General features: G+C 43.1%; 1 protein-coding gene across 4 annotated transcripts in view; it reads right to left on the minus strand.

The window, feature by feature from the left end:
• Positions 1-8,158: 8,158 nt before the first annotated feature.
• The window catches only part of MTA3 (metastasis associated 1 family member 3), a 122,377-nt gene continuing 115,394 nt past the window's right edge, over positions 8,159-15,141 (minus strand). For 2 of the 4 annotated variants that reach the window (XM_083433047.1, XM_083433045.1), the window contains exon 19: positions 8,159-10,675. Coding sequence is in view for 3 of the 4 variants with exons in the window: in XM_083433045.1 (XP_083289171.1) it covers positions 10,525-10,675 (151 nt within the window). In the remaining variant the exon portion in view is untranslated. The remainder of the gene's footprint in view (positions 10,676-15,141) is intronic. The other 2 variants (XM_083433046.1, XM_083433049.1) reach the window with 2 other exon arrangements.

Raw genomic sequence — 15,141 nt, forward strand, 5'->3', positions numbered from 1 at the left:
AGAACCTGAAAAAATGACTACTTTTGAAGCTGAAGGGTACATAGGCTTCATGCTTCACTTCCTCAAGCTCATTTAAGTATAAAACCGATGGAAGTGACCACCTCCTGTCTTTTCAAGTTGATTAGGTTGTTATTGGCATCCATCTGTCTCAGGAGACAATGGAAGGGTGCCCCTTTGGAAAGAGTTACAGTGCCTGCTGTGGCTGTAGAGACTGATACAAGAGAGACATGTTTTGCTGCAGCTGAGGCAAAAGAAGGCACCTGGTTGTTCTGCTGCAAATGCACCATGGAGTTTCTTCTCGCTGTGCTCCTCCTAGAGGTTATTCCTCCTCTGGTCACTGTTATGGATGCATGACCCAACTGTTTGTCTCCATGCATTGTGGTCATCTGCATGGCAAAGTTGATGTTGCCAGACTTCATGTTATGTTTGAGACATCCTTGAAACACAAAGTTGGTCTGCCAACAGGCCTGGTGCTGGAAGAGGACTTCATTGGGGACCAAGCCAGTGTAGATGTCACTGAGACAGGAGTGTGAACATGCTGGGAATGTGGGCTTAGGAGCGCACATCTTTTGTTTGAGACTCTGTCCTGCCATGTGATATTCAAAATCTTTCTGATGCAGTGCATGTGGAAGGCATTGAGGCATTGCTCCTGGTGCAAGCCTGGTAGGCCTTCATCATTTGTTTGTGTGTTTGTTTGTTTGTTTGTTTGTTATTTTCCCCCTCCATGATGGTCTTTGATTCCCTCACCCCTGTTCCAGATGTAAATCTGCACTTACACCCTTGTTCCTGGTGTAGATCTTCACTTGCCCCTTCTTCCCTGGTGGGAGGCATCATTTTGTGGTTTGCCTCAGGTGCCAAAATGTCTTGGGCCAGCCCTGATAGTACTTCTCAAGATATAGCAACCCCAGCCCATAATAACCACCTCTGTTTAACAAGGCAGGTGAGGCAAGGCACCCCAATTTTCCAATTCTAAGCAGAAAAATCCATAAAGATCTGCAAACTGTGCATTGCAGGTAACAGAACTGAAGCTCCAGAGAGATATGCACCTGACGCCTTTAGACAAGTGATTCATTGCTTTCCCAGCACAAATAATTTATTAGTAGGTGTTTGTGAGGAGCATCAAGGAAGGAAGTGTTAATTATTGCTAAACCCTGTTGGTACGTCACAGATGCAACTGCAGGAAACAGATTCTTCCATGGAGGCAAGCAACATGCATATTAGCTTCAGTTTTGTGTGGTCCATTCAAGATCTGTTTCACAAAAAGCAGTGCTAGAATGCATGGAGGGGATGGTTCTTAAAATGCTGCCATTTACTGACTTATCAACAAAGTTTCCAAGTCTATTTTCATCTTAAAAGTCTGGTCCAAAGTGCACTTGCATGGATGCAAATTTCATCATTATTGGGGGACAAATGCTTCCCATCAAGTATCTTTATCTGGGCCCCAGGACTTTCCCCATGCAACACCCCCTTCTCAGCTACACCGTTCTCAGCTACACACTGGGAGCCAGTGTGGTGTAGTGGTTAAGAGCGGTGGACTCATAATCTGGTGAACCGGGTTCGCGTCCCCGCTCCTCCACATGCAGCTGCTGGGTGATGTTGGGCTAGTCACACTTCTCTGAAGTCTCTCAGCCCCACTCACCTCACAGAGTGTTTGTTGTGGGGGAGGTAGGGAAAGGAGAATGTTAGCCGCTTTGAGACTCCTTCGGGCAGTGATATCAAATCCAAACGCTTCTTCTTCCTCAGGCCACACCCCTCCTCAAGTGCTTTTGCCTCACTGAAATGTGTCCTGAGATTCTGATAATGACTTCTGCTTGCCTGGAGAGAGGGTAGAGACGCCTGGAGAAACTAACATACAATGGTAAAATCAGCTTGGTTGCTCCATGCACTTTTGCTCTGGCCTCAAACACCAGCCAAATATACCAGCCGCTCGGAAGTTTTGAAAGTGAATTGGTGGTGATGGAAAATGAAAGAAGTGCAGATACCTGAACTTGGGTTTATAAAGGTGAGACTGAGGGAGGGCATTTAATAAATATAAACAATTAGTACAGTGCTACCTTGGTTCTCGAAGTTGTCAAACAAATCGGCTCCCAAACGTCGCAAACCCGGATGTTAAGTGTTCCAGTTTGTGAACGTTTTTCGGAAGCTGAACATCCGATGGGGCTTCCACTTGAGTGCAGGAAGTTCCTGCTGCCAGTCGGAAGCTGTGCCTTGGTTTTCGAATGGTTTTGGGAGTCGGACGGATTAAGTTCGAGAACCAAGGTACCAATGTAAACGATAATATTTTTCAAACATTAATGGCAGTCACAGGGCAGGAAATTTCACCATGCTCACAGAGCACTGTTTCAGTTTCTCTGCTCAGATTCAACTGCATTTTTTTACCCTTGAAAGGTCCATTTCCACCCAGAACAGTGGTCTCAGCCTGACGGGGGATACTGTAGTGCAGAACTAGCAATGGCTAAGATTTGTGTTGACCATTTGTGTTGACATTCAGCATTTAAGAACAAAATAACTTTCACAACTTTCTGGCCTGGAAAGGAGTACAAAGTGGGCAACTGGGAGGTTTTTTATAAGCACACCTCGGGGATGTCATTCCTCTGTTATGCAGGTATAATTCACTTTTCTTGGGATAACTCAATCCAGCGGGAACATCTGTTCTCCAGAAATCTTTTTTAAAAAGAACAATGGCATGCATTATGAATGATTCAATGCTAACAAACTTATATTGTCTTGGGCGGGGGGGGGGATCACCTTATAGGGTGAGGTTGGGGAACCTGCAGCCAGCCAGATGTTGCTGGATTATAACACTTGGCCAGCCTTGCTGGGGCTGATGAGCCCAGCAACATCTGGAGGGCTAGAAGTTTGCATCCTTTTTACTAATAAGGAAATTGTTTGCAGCAAAAATATTTGATCCTCTATCCTTCATTTTGGTTGTACATCTGGTTTCCAGCCTTGCCCTTCCCAAGTAATTAGGTAAAGGTAAAGGTATCCCTGCCCGTACGGGCCAGTCATGTCCAACTCTAGGGTTGTGCGCCCATCTCACTTAAGAGGCCGGGGGCCAGAGCTCTCCGGAGACACTTCCGGGTCACATGGCCAGCGTGACAAAGCTGCTCTGGCGAGCCAGCACTAGCGCAGCACACGGAAACACTGTTTACCTTCCCGCTATAAAGCGGTACCTATTTATCTACTTAGGGGTGCTTTCGGACTGCTAGGTGGGCAGGAGCTGGGACCGAAAGACAGGAGCTCACCCCGCCGCGGGGATTCGAACCGCCAACCATGCGATCAGCAAGCCCTAGGCACTGAGGTTTTACCCACAGCGCCACCTGCGTCCCTACCCAAATAATTAGAAAGCATTCATTTGTTTATTTCATAAACTTTGAACACTGCTTGGTTGTTTTAAAAAAACCATCACAGTGATTTACAAAAGATAAAATAGTAAAAGGAAAAAATTGCAAACCTATTTTAAAAACATTCAAAAGATAAAAAAACTGAAACAGATTAAAATTACTTCAACATTGGGAAGTCAGATGAGTTCTTGGTACACACTAGGGGGGAAATTATTCACTCTTGCATTTCCCTTCCATAATTTTTACATCCCCTGCCTGCAAGCAATTCAAATTAAACTATTTAGTGAAGGCTAGCATATTACGGAGAAATGTGGGGTGTTGTGGCTGTTTTCTTCAAGGTGGACGTTTTTCCTCCAGTATGGAAGTGCTGTAATAAGGAATCTTCTTTATACTAACCATATAATTCCGGCAATGCACACTAGATGGTACTCAAGTGTATAGAAAGAGTTGCCAGCTCAAGAAAGCATAGTTGGAGATTAACAAAACAAAGAACTGTTCAATGCCTAGTGTAAAATAATGAGTATATTTGAGTTGGACAATTAGTGTCCTGAGAAATATTCAAAGAGATGGTTGATAGGAAACTGCATTTGGAGAACATTACAAAAGTTGGGGATGAAAGACAAGCGATCCTAGATTTCAGAAACTGGAGCTGGGCTGGGGTATTGTTTAGGGGGTTTGTTTGGGGTGGGGGTCATTTCTGTTATGGACATTAATTTTTGTATCATTATTTTAGATCTCGTTATTATTTATGTGGAAATTGTTCAGTGTAGCTGTGTATTTTTGATGTTTTCTTTATTGTCTAGGACGACTTTAGTTATGTTGAAATTATGACCCCCCCCCCATGTTATAAGCCACCTTGAGCATGGTTCAAACTATGGAAAGGCAACATGCACATAAAATTTTCTATGTATGTATGAGTTCCTCTGGCTGGGGAAAGGGGTCTCTGGATTATTCTCAGTTCTGTATTGGGGACCCTGAATTGCATAAACCAAATTGAAAATGTTTATACAGCATGATACTCCAAGCAGTCATAGATGCCAAGGGTAAGGTCACATTCACACAATATATTTAAAGCACCCTTACACAACCTTAAGGGTCATGGTTGTCCATAAAGTATCCTGGGAACTGTAGTTTATTACGGGTGCTAAGAGCTGATAGAAGAGCCCCTCAGAGAACTGCCATTTCCAGCACCCTTAACAAACCCCAGTTCCCATCATTCTTTGAGGGAAGCCATAACTGTTAAAGTGGTTTAAGAATGTTTTCATAGAATCATAGAATCATAGAGTTGGAAGAGACCACAAGGGCCATCGAGTCCAACCCCCTGCCAAGCAGGAAACACCATCAGAGCACTCCTGACATATGGTTGTCAAGCCTCTGCTTAAAGACGTCCAAAGAAGGAGACTCCACACTCCTTGGCAGCAAATTCCGCTGTCGAACAGCGCTTACTGTCAGGAAGTTCTTCCTAATGTTTAGGTGGAAACTTCTTTCTTGTAGTTTGGATCCATTGCTCCGTGTCCGCTTCTCTGGAGCAGCAGAAAACAACCTTTCTCCCTCCTCTATGTGACATCCTTTAAATGCATGGTGTGGATGGGACTCATGTTCATAGATAAATATGCTGTTGTGTGTAGTCAAATATATAATAATAACAGTAGTAGTAGTAATGATAATAATGATGATGGTGATAATAATAATAATAATAATAATAATAATTTATACCACACTCATCTGGCTGGGCTTCCCCAGCCACTCTGGGCAGCTTCCAACCAAATATTAAAATACAGTAATACATCAAATATTAAAAGCTTCTCTGAACAGGGCTGCCTTCCGATGTCTTCTAAAAAGTCTGGTAGTTGTTGTTCTCTCTGACATCTGATGGGAGGGCGTTCCACAGGGCAGGTACCACTACCGAGAAGGCCCTCTGCCTGGGTCCCAGTAACTTGGCTTCTCACAGTGAGGGAACAGCCAGAAGGCCCCATGGCCAACCAACTGGTGGCAATTACCTTCTTCTCAAGACCCTCAATACTGGCCAGAAATGTTCTTGTGCATTTAGTCATCCTCACTGATCACATTTTCACCCTGCAGACCTGGCTCATGGCACTGTTCCTTCATGAGGACAGCCATAACTAAGAACTATAACCAAGATCTCTGACTTAGATGTTCATTTGGTACTGTTTCTAAGTCAGCTTTATGTGTGTGTTTTGTACTTAAAACTGTAGCTGTTCTCACTGTGTGTTTGTAAAGTGCCTTGAATGTAAAATGTGATACATAAATTAATAAAATAATAATATCAATTAGCAAAGCAGAGCCAGGCTGTTAGAGGAAGATGGTATTCAGATCCCTAAAGGTGAAGTGGGAGGCCCCCAAACTGTTTGCTGAATGCGGGGAGGAAGACCTAAATGTTGATGCAATTGTGAAAAATCACATTCCCCACGGGTGCTGTACTAGAATATGTCTTCCAGTTTCTTTAAAATTCTCAAAAGCTTTCCCGAATTATTCTGATTATTCAATTTTGGTTTTGCTCAGTTTCTCACTTTTCCAGAATTATGTCCGGTTCTGCCCATTTCCACATCAGTTTGTGATTTAAAACCAAAAGCAAATCTTTATGAAAATTCAGGCATATTCTAGTGCAAATTTCCTCTAATATACATGTTTTTGTATGCAATTTTGCCTAATAAACATGTTTTTTTGCAAAGCAAATTTCCCTTGTATAATGCATTTTTGTCCACAATTTTCACTAATATAAGCATTACGATGCACACTTTATCCCAGTACATGCATGGGGTATATGCACTGCTTGGCTAGTGAACCACACTGCAAAATTCAGAGAAGTGCAGATTTTGAAGGAAGGCTGTGTTTCAAAATGAGTTCTGTCCAAATAAACTTGGCAGAGGTAAGAGTCAGAATGAGCACATAGACCCTTTGGAAAGAAAAGTTTAGAAGCCAGCAATCCAGTTCATGTGATCAACTCTTCTGAAGTCCCTTGTCTACAGCTAGAAAAAGAATGTGATGCCTTTTGACTGAACAATTGTTGACAAGGCCAACATTTGATTATTCTCATAAAGAGTTTCTGCCTAAAGTTCCCATTTAGATCCTCAAGGATTTGGGGAAAGGCATTAACCTTAGGGCTTCATGTATACTATATTTCCATCTAAATGCTAATGCATTCAGTAGGTTTCCCTTACATCGCTTATGTCTGGCTGGCCTTTTTGTGGCCTTGAAAATATGCCACATTTTTAAATTAAATTTATAAAATATCTATACCAGGGGTCAGCAAACTTTTTCAACAGGGGGCCAGTCCACTGTCCCTCAGACCTTGTGGGGAACCAGACTATATTTGGGGGGGGGATGAACGAATCCCTATGCCCCACAAATAACCCAGAGATGCATTTCAAATAAAAGGACATATTCTACTCGTGTAAAAACACCAGGCAGGCCCCACAAATAACCCAGAGATGCATTTTAAATAAAAGGACACATTCTACTCATGTAAAAACACGCTGATTCCCAGACAGTCCACGGGCCGGATTTAGAAGGCGATTGGGCCGGATCCAGTCCCCGGGCCTTAGTTTGCCTACCCATGATCTATACCACCCTTCACGGGGCAGTTTACACTATAAAAATACAGAAATACGTAACATAGTAACAAACAGAAACTCCCCCAACCATTTTAAAGGCCATAGATTATTTAATTAACCAAAAGCCTGGGAGAAGGAGGAGGAGGAGGAGGAGAAGGAGAAGGAGAAGGAGAAGAAGAAGAGTTTGGATTTGATATCCCGCTTTATCACTACCCGGAGGAGTCTCAAAGCGGCTAACATTCTCCTTTCCCTTCCTCCCCCACAACAAACACTCTGTGAGGTGAGTGGGGCTGAGAGATTTCAAAGAAGTGTGACCAGCCCAACGTCACCCAGCAGCTGCATGTGGAGGAGCGGAGACGCAAACCTGGTTCACCAGATTACGAGTCTACCACTCTTAACCACTACACCACACTGGCTCTCTATGCCTTGTGACTAAGAATATGTAATGAAGGTGCCAGGCGAGCCCCCCTGGGGAGAGCATTGCACAAGGAGAGAGCCACTGCAGAAAGCCACACCATTCTTGTGTGGCTACTCTCCAGACATCTCGTGGAGGAGGGACACAAAGAATGGCCTCAGATCACGACCAGATGATGATGCATCCAAGTTGGCTCATATGGAGAAAGGAGATTCACATGGTATCTTCTTTTCAAGCATTCAGTTGATTTGGGGTTCTTCTTGCAGAGTGCAGAGGGAATCAAACATTTGTGTAACAATGAAGCTTTATTGTACAGAGATATATTTACACGAGTGCCCAACAGTTGTATGCAGATACACACATTACCGAACTTTCCAAACTCTCATCTCTCACTTTCCACTACTACACAACAGTCTTGTACATTTTATTTTGCAGTGCCTTTTGTACATGGGGCTAAATCAGAAGTCGATACCTGTATATAAATTGTTACCCAATCCCAAACAATCAGGCTACAAAGCAAAATGTGTAAATCCAGATTCATTGCTCTAATGGTTTTGGAATCCCATCATCAGGTGCGCTCAGAAGTACAACCAAGTTTTTTTGAAGAAGACATTTGCCCCCCCCATACCCCCCCCCCACTCTTTCTGCATTTTCCAAATGGGTACAATACACTCCATGGCCTTTCTATTTTATTGAAAAATATACATTCACATTTGTAGGCATAAAAACAGGCAATGGGGGACCCAACAAAGCAGTTTGGGTAACTGAGAATTTGCAACACATTTCCTTATGTAATAATTATCTGCCACAATTGATTTTTTAAAAAATAAAAAAACCAACCCAATACCAATTATACGTATCATTTTATAGATTGGAACATAATGACAATTGTTGGAGCTGTTGTGCTCTAGCCAGCCTTTTTAAACAACTTTTTGGGAGGAAATGTGATCAAGTTCAATCACGGTAGGAACTCATATCATGGAATACAAAAAGTATAGACATTGGGATATATTTAAAGTGTGTGGTTAATACTAGGACTGTACATCAGATCCAGAACTAAATCAGGCTGATTCGGTTTGCCTTGGAATTTGACCAGATGGGGTTCATGCAGCCCTGGATCAACCCAGGTCAGATCAGGTCTAACCTGGAGCAATCTAGCTCTTTCAAAAGGGCTGGTGGTCTGGCAGCAAGGAATGGGGGAGGAGATTGGGTAAGGTCCCCAAATGAGTTTGTGGCACAGATCCAAGTCAGATCAGGGTGCACAGTTAGTACAGGGGATCTGGAATGAGTAATGAGAGTCTCAGCTGCATCCAAAATTATATCAAGTTGAAAGATTGTTTCCTCCTCCGGCAGAATGGGTTTACAGACTATAGGTAGGACTCACAATGAAGCATTGTATATCCTGCAGTACGATTGTTCAGGGTTTCATGCCCACCACCAAGGGCTCAATCAGGACATTTCACTCCCTGTTCCACCAGCCCCAAGTTATCCTCTTTTTTTCTAGCTGTCAAAGAGCATGCCCTAGTTGACTGCTGGTTGCTGTTTTGCCCCTTAGTAGTTTTTTAAAAGGTGGGTTTTTTCTCTACTTCTGCAAATCTCAGATTCATCCAAGCATGCTAGCATCTCCCTCCTCTTTCTCAGCAGTCTTGTCCTGTGTTTGACATCAGAGGGGGTGATGGTGCTTGGCTATTCCTATGGAGTTATTGGATGGTACCGAAAATGTTTCTGGGATGGTCAACTGTAATAAGTCAGCATCCGATGTGCAGTTATAAGGCTGCACACACAAAATACATTTAAATCAGATACAACACACACACACACTCCAAATGCCGGGAACACTAGTTTTTTTGCGGAGCTGGAAATGGTAGCTTAAAGGTAAAGGTAAAGGTACCCCTGACCATTAGGTCCAGTCATGGCCGACTCTGGGGTTGCGGCGCTCATCTCGCTTTATTGGCTGAGGGAGCCGGCGTACAGCTTCCGGGTCATGTGGCCAGCATGACTAAGCTGCTTCTGGCGAACCAGAGCAGTGCACGGAAACACCGTTTACCTTCCCGCCAGAGTGGTACCTATTTATCTACTTGCACTTTGACGTGCTTTCAAACTGCTAGGTTGGCAGGAGCAGGGACCAAGCAACAGGAACTCACCCCGTTGCGGGGATTCGAACCGCCAACCTTCTGATCGGCAAGTCCTAGGCTCTGTGGTTTAACCCACAGCACCACCTGCAGTAGCTTAGTGGTAGCTAAACTACAGTTCCCATGATTCTTTGCAGGATGGGTGTGTGCGTGTGTGATATAAATGTTTGACATGCCACGGCCTGAGTGTTGAGTGATTGTTGCATGCCTTTGTCCCTGTTTGACAATAATTATTTCTTCTGTTTATCAAAACTTGGACACCGTCATCCATCAAGAAAAGGCCTGCCTGTCTGAGCTACTCAAGGTTCTGTAACAATATCAATAAATAATGAGAGAGAGAGATTTAATGTTACATTAAAGAAATAACTGTCAGCCCAGCGGTTGCTACTCATAAAAACCACCACGTAAGAAGTACTGCTTCTTTCCAAGATTTGATAGAAAATCACTTTCAGAGATGGTTACTGAGGATTGCTGGATACCTAATTCAGCCAACGTCAGTCTGCATTCAGACTCTTCTGTGTACATGTGTTCTTTCTTTAGCTAAGATTCTCAGTACTTCTGAAAACCAACATGCCTCAGTCAGGGCACCCCAAAATCAAGTTAAGACAATGTAACTTGGCATTTGTGCTTCAGCAGATATATCTCCATGCTTGGGGTGGGATAGTGCAATATATCTGGAGCCTCAAAGGGCAGAACCAGAAGTATGCTATAGTATGAATGCATACAGTTGCATTCAGAGAGTTCGTGTTATTGATGGAAGTTTATATGATGTACCGGGGGAAGCAGCAACGGAAAGTTCATTGATGGTGGGTTAACGGGTTGTCTGGTTCTGTTCTGAATATTATCCATCTTCTGACTTTTTTGACATATTCTCCTTATATCCTGGTTGCCTTACTTCAAGGCATGGAAAAGTTCAAAACTGTGTTTTACTCTTTAATAAAACAAGATGCAGCCTTTAACTGTCCTCATTGTATAAAGACACAGAAAGAACCTTCTCCTGTCCAATTTCTGAAAATTCTTTAGGGTGATGCTTTCAAAATAGCAACAAAACAGATTTTTCACTGTTGCATCTTCAGCTGTGAATGATTGCTCAAATTCTCTTGAGTCTCTTTGTGAGTCAGAAGGGACTTCACCTTCCTCAGAATTAAAGTGCACGGGGTCCTACAAGCTCTTTTCAGCTGTGATCGAGTAAACTGCTTACGGCGTTTTCTGTATGGGGAGAAAAAGCAGAGAGATGCAGAGGTAAGCAATTTCTCAACAGGAATTTATATATTATTTTTATTATAAATACAAACTAGTTATTAAGCCAATCAGAGAACTGAGGATAATTAATGGAGAAAAGTATGGAAGTCAACTAAGATTTACTCAGAGTAGACCCCTGGAAAGTAATATACATGACTACATTTGGTCCATTCATTCCAATAGATCTGCTGTGTGTAAAATTTAGTTGAATACCACCCCGGGTTTGGGAAACAAAAGAAATTCACCTGGTTACAAATTGACTGACAATGCAATCCCATATATTTAGCCTGATCATAGAATCATAGAGTTGGAAGGGACCATGAGGATTATCTAGTCCAACTCCCTGCAATGCAGGAATCTTTCGCCCAACATGGGGCTCAAACCCACAACCTTGAGATTAAGGGTCTCATGCTCTACCAACTGAGCTATCCCTGAGAATGTTATTGGAACAGCATGGTTGCCACTTCATGGTTGCTTCTGAAATGACAAAACTGTGCAGGAAGGGCGACTCAGGTGGAAAGTTGCTGTGAAAACTTCCCAAGTCATTTAAGCTTCCCACAGAATTTCACAGTTCTATCCATTACCAGAGCAGAGTGGGATGCATCCATGTGACAAATATGGATGATCTAATTCAGTGTTTCTCATCCTTGGGTCCCCAGCTGTTGCTGGACTACAGCTCTCATCATCCCTAGCTAGCAGGAGCAGTGGTTGGGGATGGTGGGAGCTGTAGGCCAATAACAGCTGGGGACCCAAGGATGAGAAACACTGGTAATTGACTAAAGGTCTAAGTGGAGTGGACCATCTCCACTTGCATGTTCCACTAGGCTGGTGGAAGGAAACTGAGATCATCCCGGTGTTGTTGGATTATAACCCCTATCATTTCTAATTACTGGCCACGCTGGCTGGGGCTGGGGAGAGGTGAAGTTCAACAACATCTGAAGGGCCGCAGCTTCCCTGCCTCTGTCCTAGGCACACGGGTGTGATCAATATTGCAAAGTGGTTTGCACCTCTTGAAGGAGATATGGAACACGAGCACCACCACAGATTTGTTTTGATTATAAATGAGCTGTGCTCAAAATGTGGCAGTCCTTAGTGAAATCTGTTAGCCTCAACTGCTGACTCCCTATAGCAGGCTTCCTCAACCTCCGCCCTCCAGATGTTTTTGGCATACAACTCTCATGATCCCGAGCTAGCAGGACCAGTGGTCAGGGATGATGGGAATTGTAGTCTCAGAACATCTAGAGGGCCAAGGTTGAGGAAGCCTGCCCTATACAGTGGAACCTCGGGTTGCGAATGTGATCCATGCAGGAGGCACGTTCGCAACCCGCAGTGTTCGCAATCCGCAGCGTCACGTCTGTGCACACGCGGGTTGCAATTTGGTGCATCTGCGCATGTGCAAAGCACAATTTAGTGCTTCTGCACATGCGTGAGTGCCGAAACCCGGAAGTAACCCGTTCCAGTACTTTCGGGTTCAGCGCGGTGCGCAACCTGAAATCACATAACATGAAGCATCTGTAACCCGAGGTACCACTGTAGTTTTAGCCGAGTCCTGCTCCTCACAACAATCTTAAGGGGGGCATCACAGAAGATAAGGGGTCAGGCCCCCTCTGCCTCTGCCCTATCTCAAGCACTTCTCTTGACATTCCTAGCTGGGTACCAGAAACAAACTGACATAGTTGTCAGCAGCTACCAGGAACGAAAACCTGAGCCAGAGGATCATTTGCCATAGAAGTTATCACTCCAATCCAGCTAAGGAAATCCATTTGGGCGAGGTTTTGCATGCTTTGCAGTTGCTGGATGAGGAACCCTAGGTGTTGAATCTGATGCACATTTAAATGCTCATCTGAATGCAGATGCCATCTATGGTCTCTGTGCATTGCTTTCAGTGGAATGCATATCTGAGTGCAGATTCAAATGTGCACGCTATCCACACATAGCTGTATTAAGTTGCATATAAACACCTTTGCTTCTAAGGGTGCTTTTTTAAAAATGAGGATTTTAGTCTTTAACATATTAGCTGGATTTCTGTGTCTGGATGAAGCAGCTAGGGATGTGAGACTTACTCCCAAAGTAAGTGTGTACAGGATTGTGGGCTAACAGTGCAATCTTATATATATTGCACTGTTAGCCTACAATCCTGTACACACTTATATATGTCTGCAAAAGTATCGCAGAGTTCAGTTAGGCTTCCCTCTGCATAAATGGGAATAAAGGTAAAAGTAAAGGTACCCCTGCCCGTACGGGCCAGTCGTGACCGACTCTGGGGTTGCGTGCCCATCTCGCTTAAGAGGCCGGGGGCCAGCGCTGTCTGAAGACACTTCCGGGTCACGTGGCCAGCGTGACGAAGCTGCTCTGGCGAGCCAGCACCGGTGCAGCACATGGAAACGCCGTTTACCTTCCTGCTATAAAGCAGTACCTATTTATCTACTTGCATTTAAGGGTGCTTTCGAACTGCTAGGTGGGCAGGAGCTGGGACCGAACGACGGAAACTCACCCCGCCAAGGGGATTCGAACCGCCGACCATACGATCAGCAAGTCCTAGGCGCTGAGGTTTTACCCACAGCGCCACCCGCTGGGAATATTGGTACATAAATGGGAATAAATGGCATAAATGGGAATATCTGAAATTGGTACAATATTCTAACAGTAAATAATATGTAAGCCTGTCTACACTGTCTACAGAAAGCAACAAGTTTTCTAGTGGCAGAATAAAATGTAGTTTGAAAGGAAAACATTTTCACTTTAATGAAGGGAGTATAAAAGAAAAGTTCTACACACAAATTTCTGATTATAAATCAGTCAATATAGTATATGTTACAAGGCTGCAAATTTGTTATCATTTTCAGGACTAGTAGTTTGAGATGTTCAATATTTGAGGAGAAATAGCCTATCTATACCAGAGAGAGAGAGAGAGAACCAAATGTTTAAAATTCCATTCCCTTCTGCCTTCAAGCAGAACAGTTTTTCTCACGCAAATTTTAATAGCACATAAGTGGGAAATTATGTGAAAAAATAGGCTACATGAACAGATGAAAAATCCTCTTTTATTTATGAAACATTATCCTAATCTTTATGAAACATTATCTCCAGGTCCTTTCCGCCCTCCTTCCCTTACATCTCCTTAAGCATCTCACTTGAAATATTATGCTTTTCTGGAATTAATAGCAGTACACATTAAATTCATGTTATTTGAAGGAAGGGAGGATCAAAGATATTAAAAAAGAATAAAAGACAACACCTTGTCAAATAAAGAAAGACATTTTTTTCACTTCATAATTATTTAATTTATATAATTTTCATTGAATTGTTAATTTATTCTATTCAGTCCAAATTAAATACAAATGGGGCCCTTTTGCATTATTTTATTTCTTAAAGGTTTGCACAGCCTGAGCTGATATTCTCTGCTGTTCATTTGTAAATAATTGTTTAATATGTGTAAATGCATCACAGTGTTACCTGTTTCCACATTACAATAGCACCTCTGAATTGCAATCTTTAATGTTTTGCACCCCAGATGTGATCCAGTTTGTAAGATTCTTTACGAGCCCAGGAAAAAGGGCATTTGTCATTAAGGTGGAGTGCAGATCAATGCATTGGGACTTCTACTCCCTCTCAGCGTGCATCCTCCACACACCCCAAAATCTGTCCCAGAATATTGGGGGAAAACCTAGAACAGATTTGGAGGCCATGAGGAAAGAGGAGAGGAGGAGGAGGTCTGGTTACACAGAAGGAAGCCCTTGTGCTTCCATTATTCCTTGTGCTAATGGATAAAATCTTAGACTGGGTTCCTTTCCATAAATGAAGAGTATGCCTAGATATGACTAAAGAGATAAAGCAATGTATTGTGGGATATAGTTACAGGACCATCACACATAGTATGTTTTGCTTCATATATTTTTTGGTATATTTATTTTTAAAACATTTAAACATATTTATAAGCACACACAAAAATGGACAAAAGTGAATAAAGCAGGAAGTAGATTGATGTCTGCTGGTAGTGGGTGATTTGCTGTAGATGGGCAAGCATTCCTGATAGGGCACAATTCAGGTTTTAGATCAGTCCCAGCTAGGGATGATGCAGACCTGACCTGACACCAAGATCTGGATTATGATTCTGGAAAAAGCAACAACAAATCATCTTTGGAAATCTCATTTCCTTGCATTGGGGAACCAATATGGCTGTAAACTTCTTCCATTTTCTCATGGGCAACCTTCTGGAGGCTGCATGCCAGCAGTGGGCGAGACCAGATACAAAAATAGGTGGATCTATGAATGTGACTCTTACCTAGTAGGTTGCATTCCTGAGGTACACAACTCAAGAGGTTTCTGCACACACACATGCACAGACACACAATGCATACAACAGCCCTGAACATCCAGTGCCACCAGTATCATTTTCCATGCCAAGCCATGCTATCAGCAGAGTATGGAAG

Source organism: Podarcis tiliguerta, assembly GCF_965153285.1.
Source record: "Podarcis tiliguerta genome assembly, chromosome: 3".
NCBI lineage: Eukaryota > Metazoa > Chordata > Lepidosauria > Squamata > Lacertidae > Podarcis > Podarcis tiliguerta.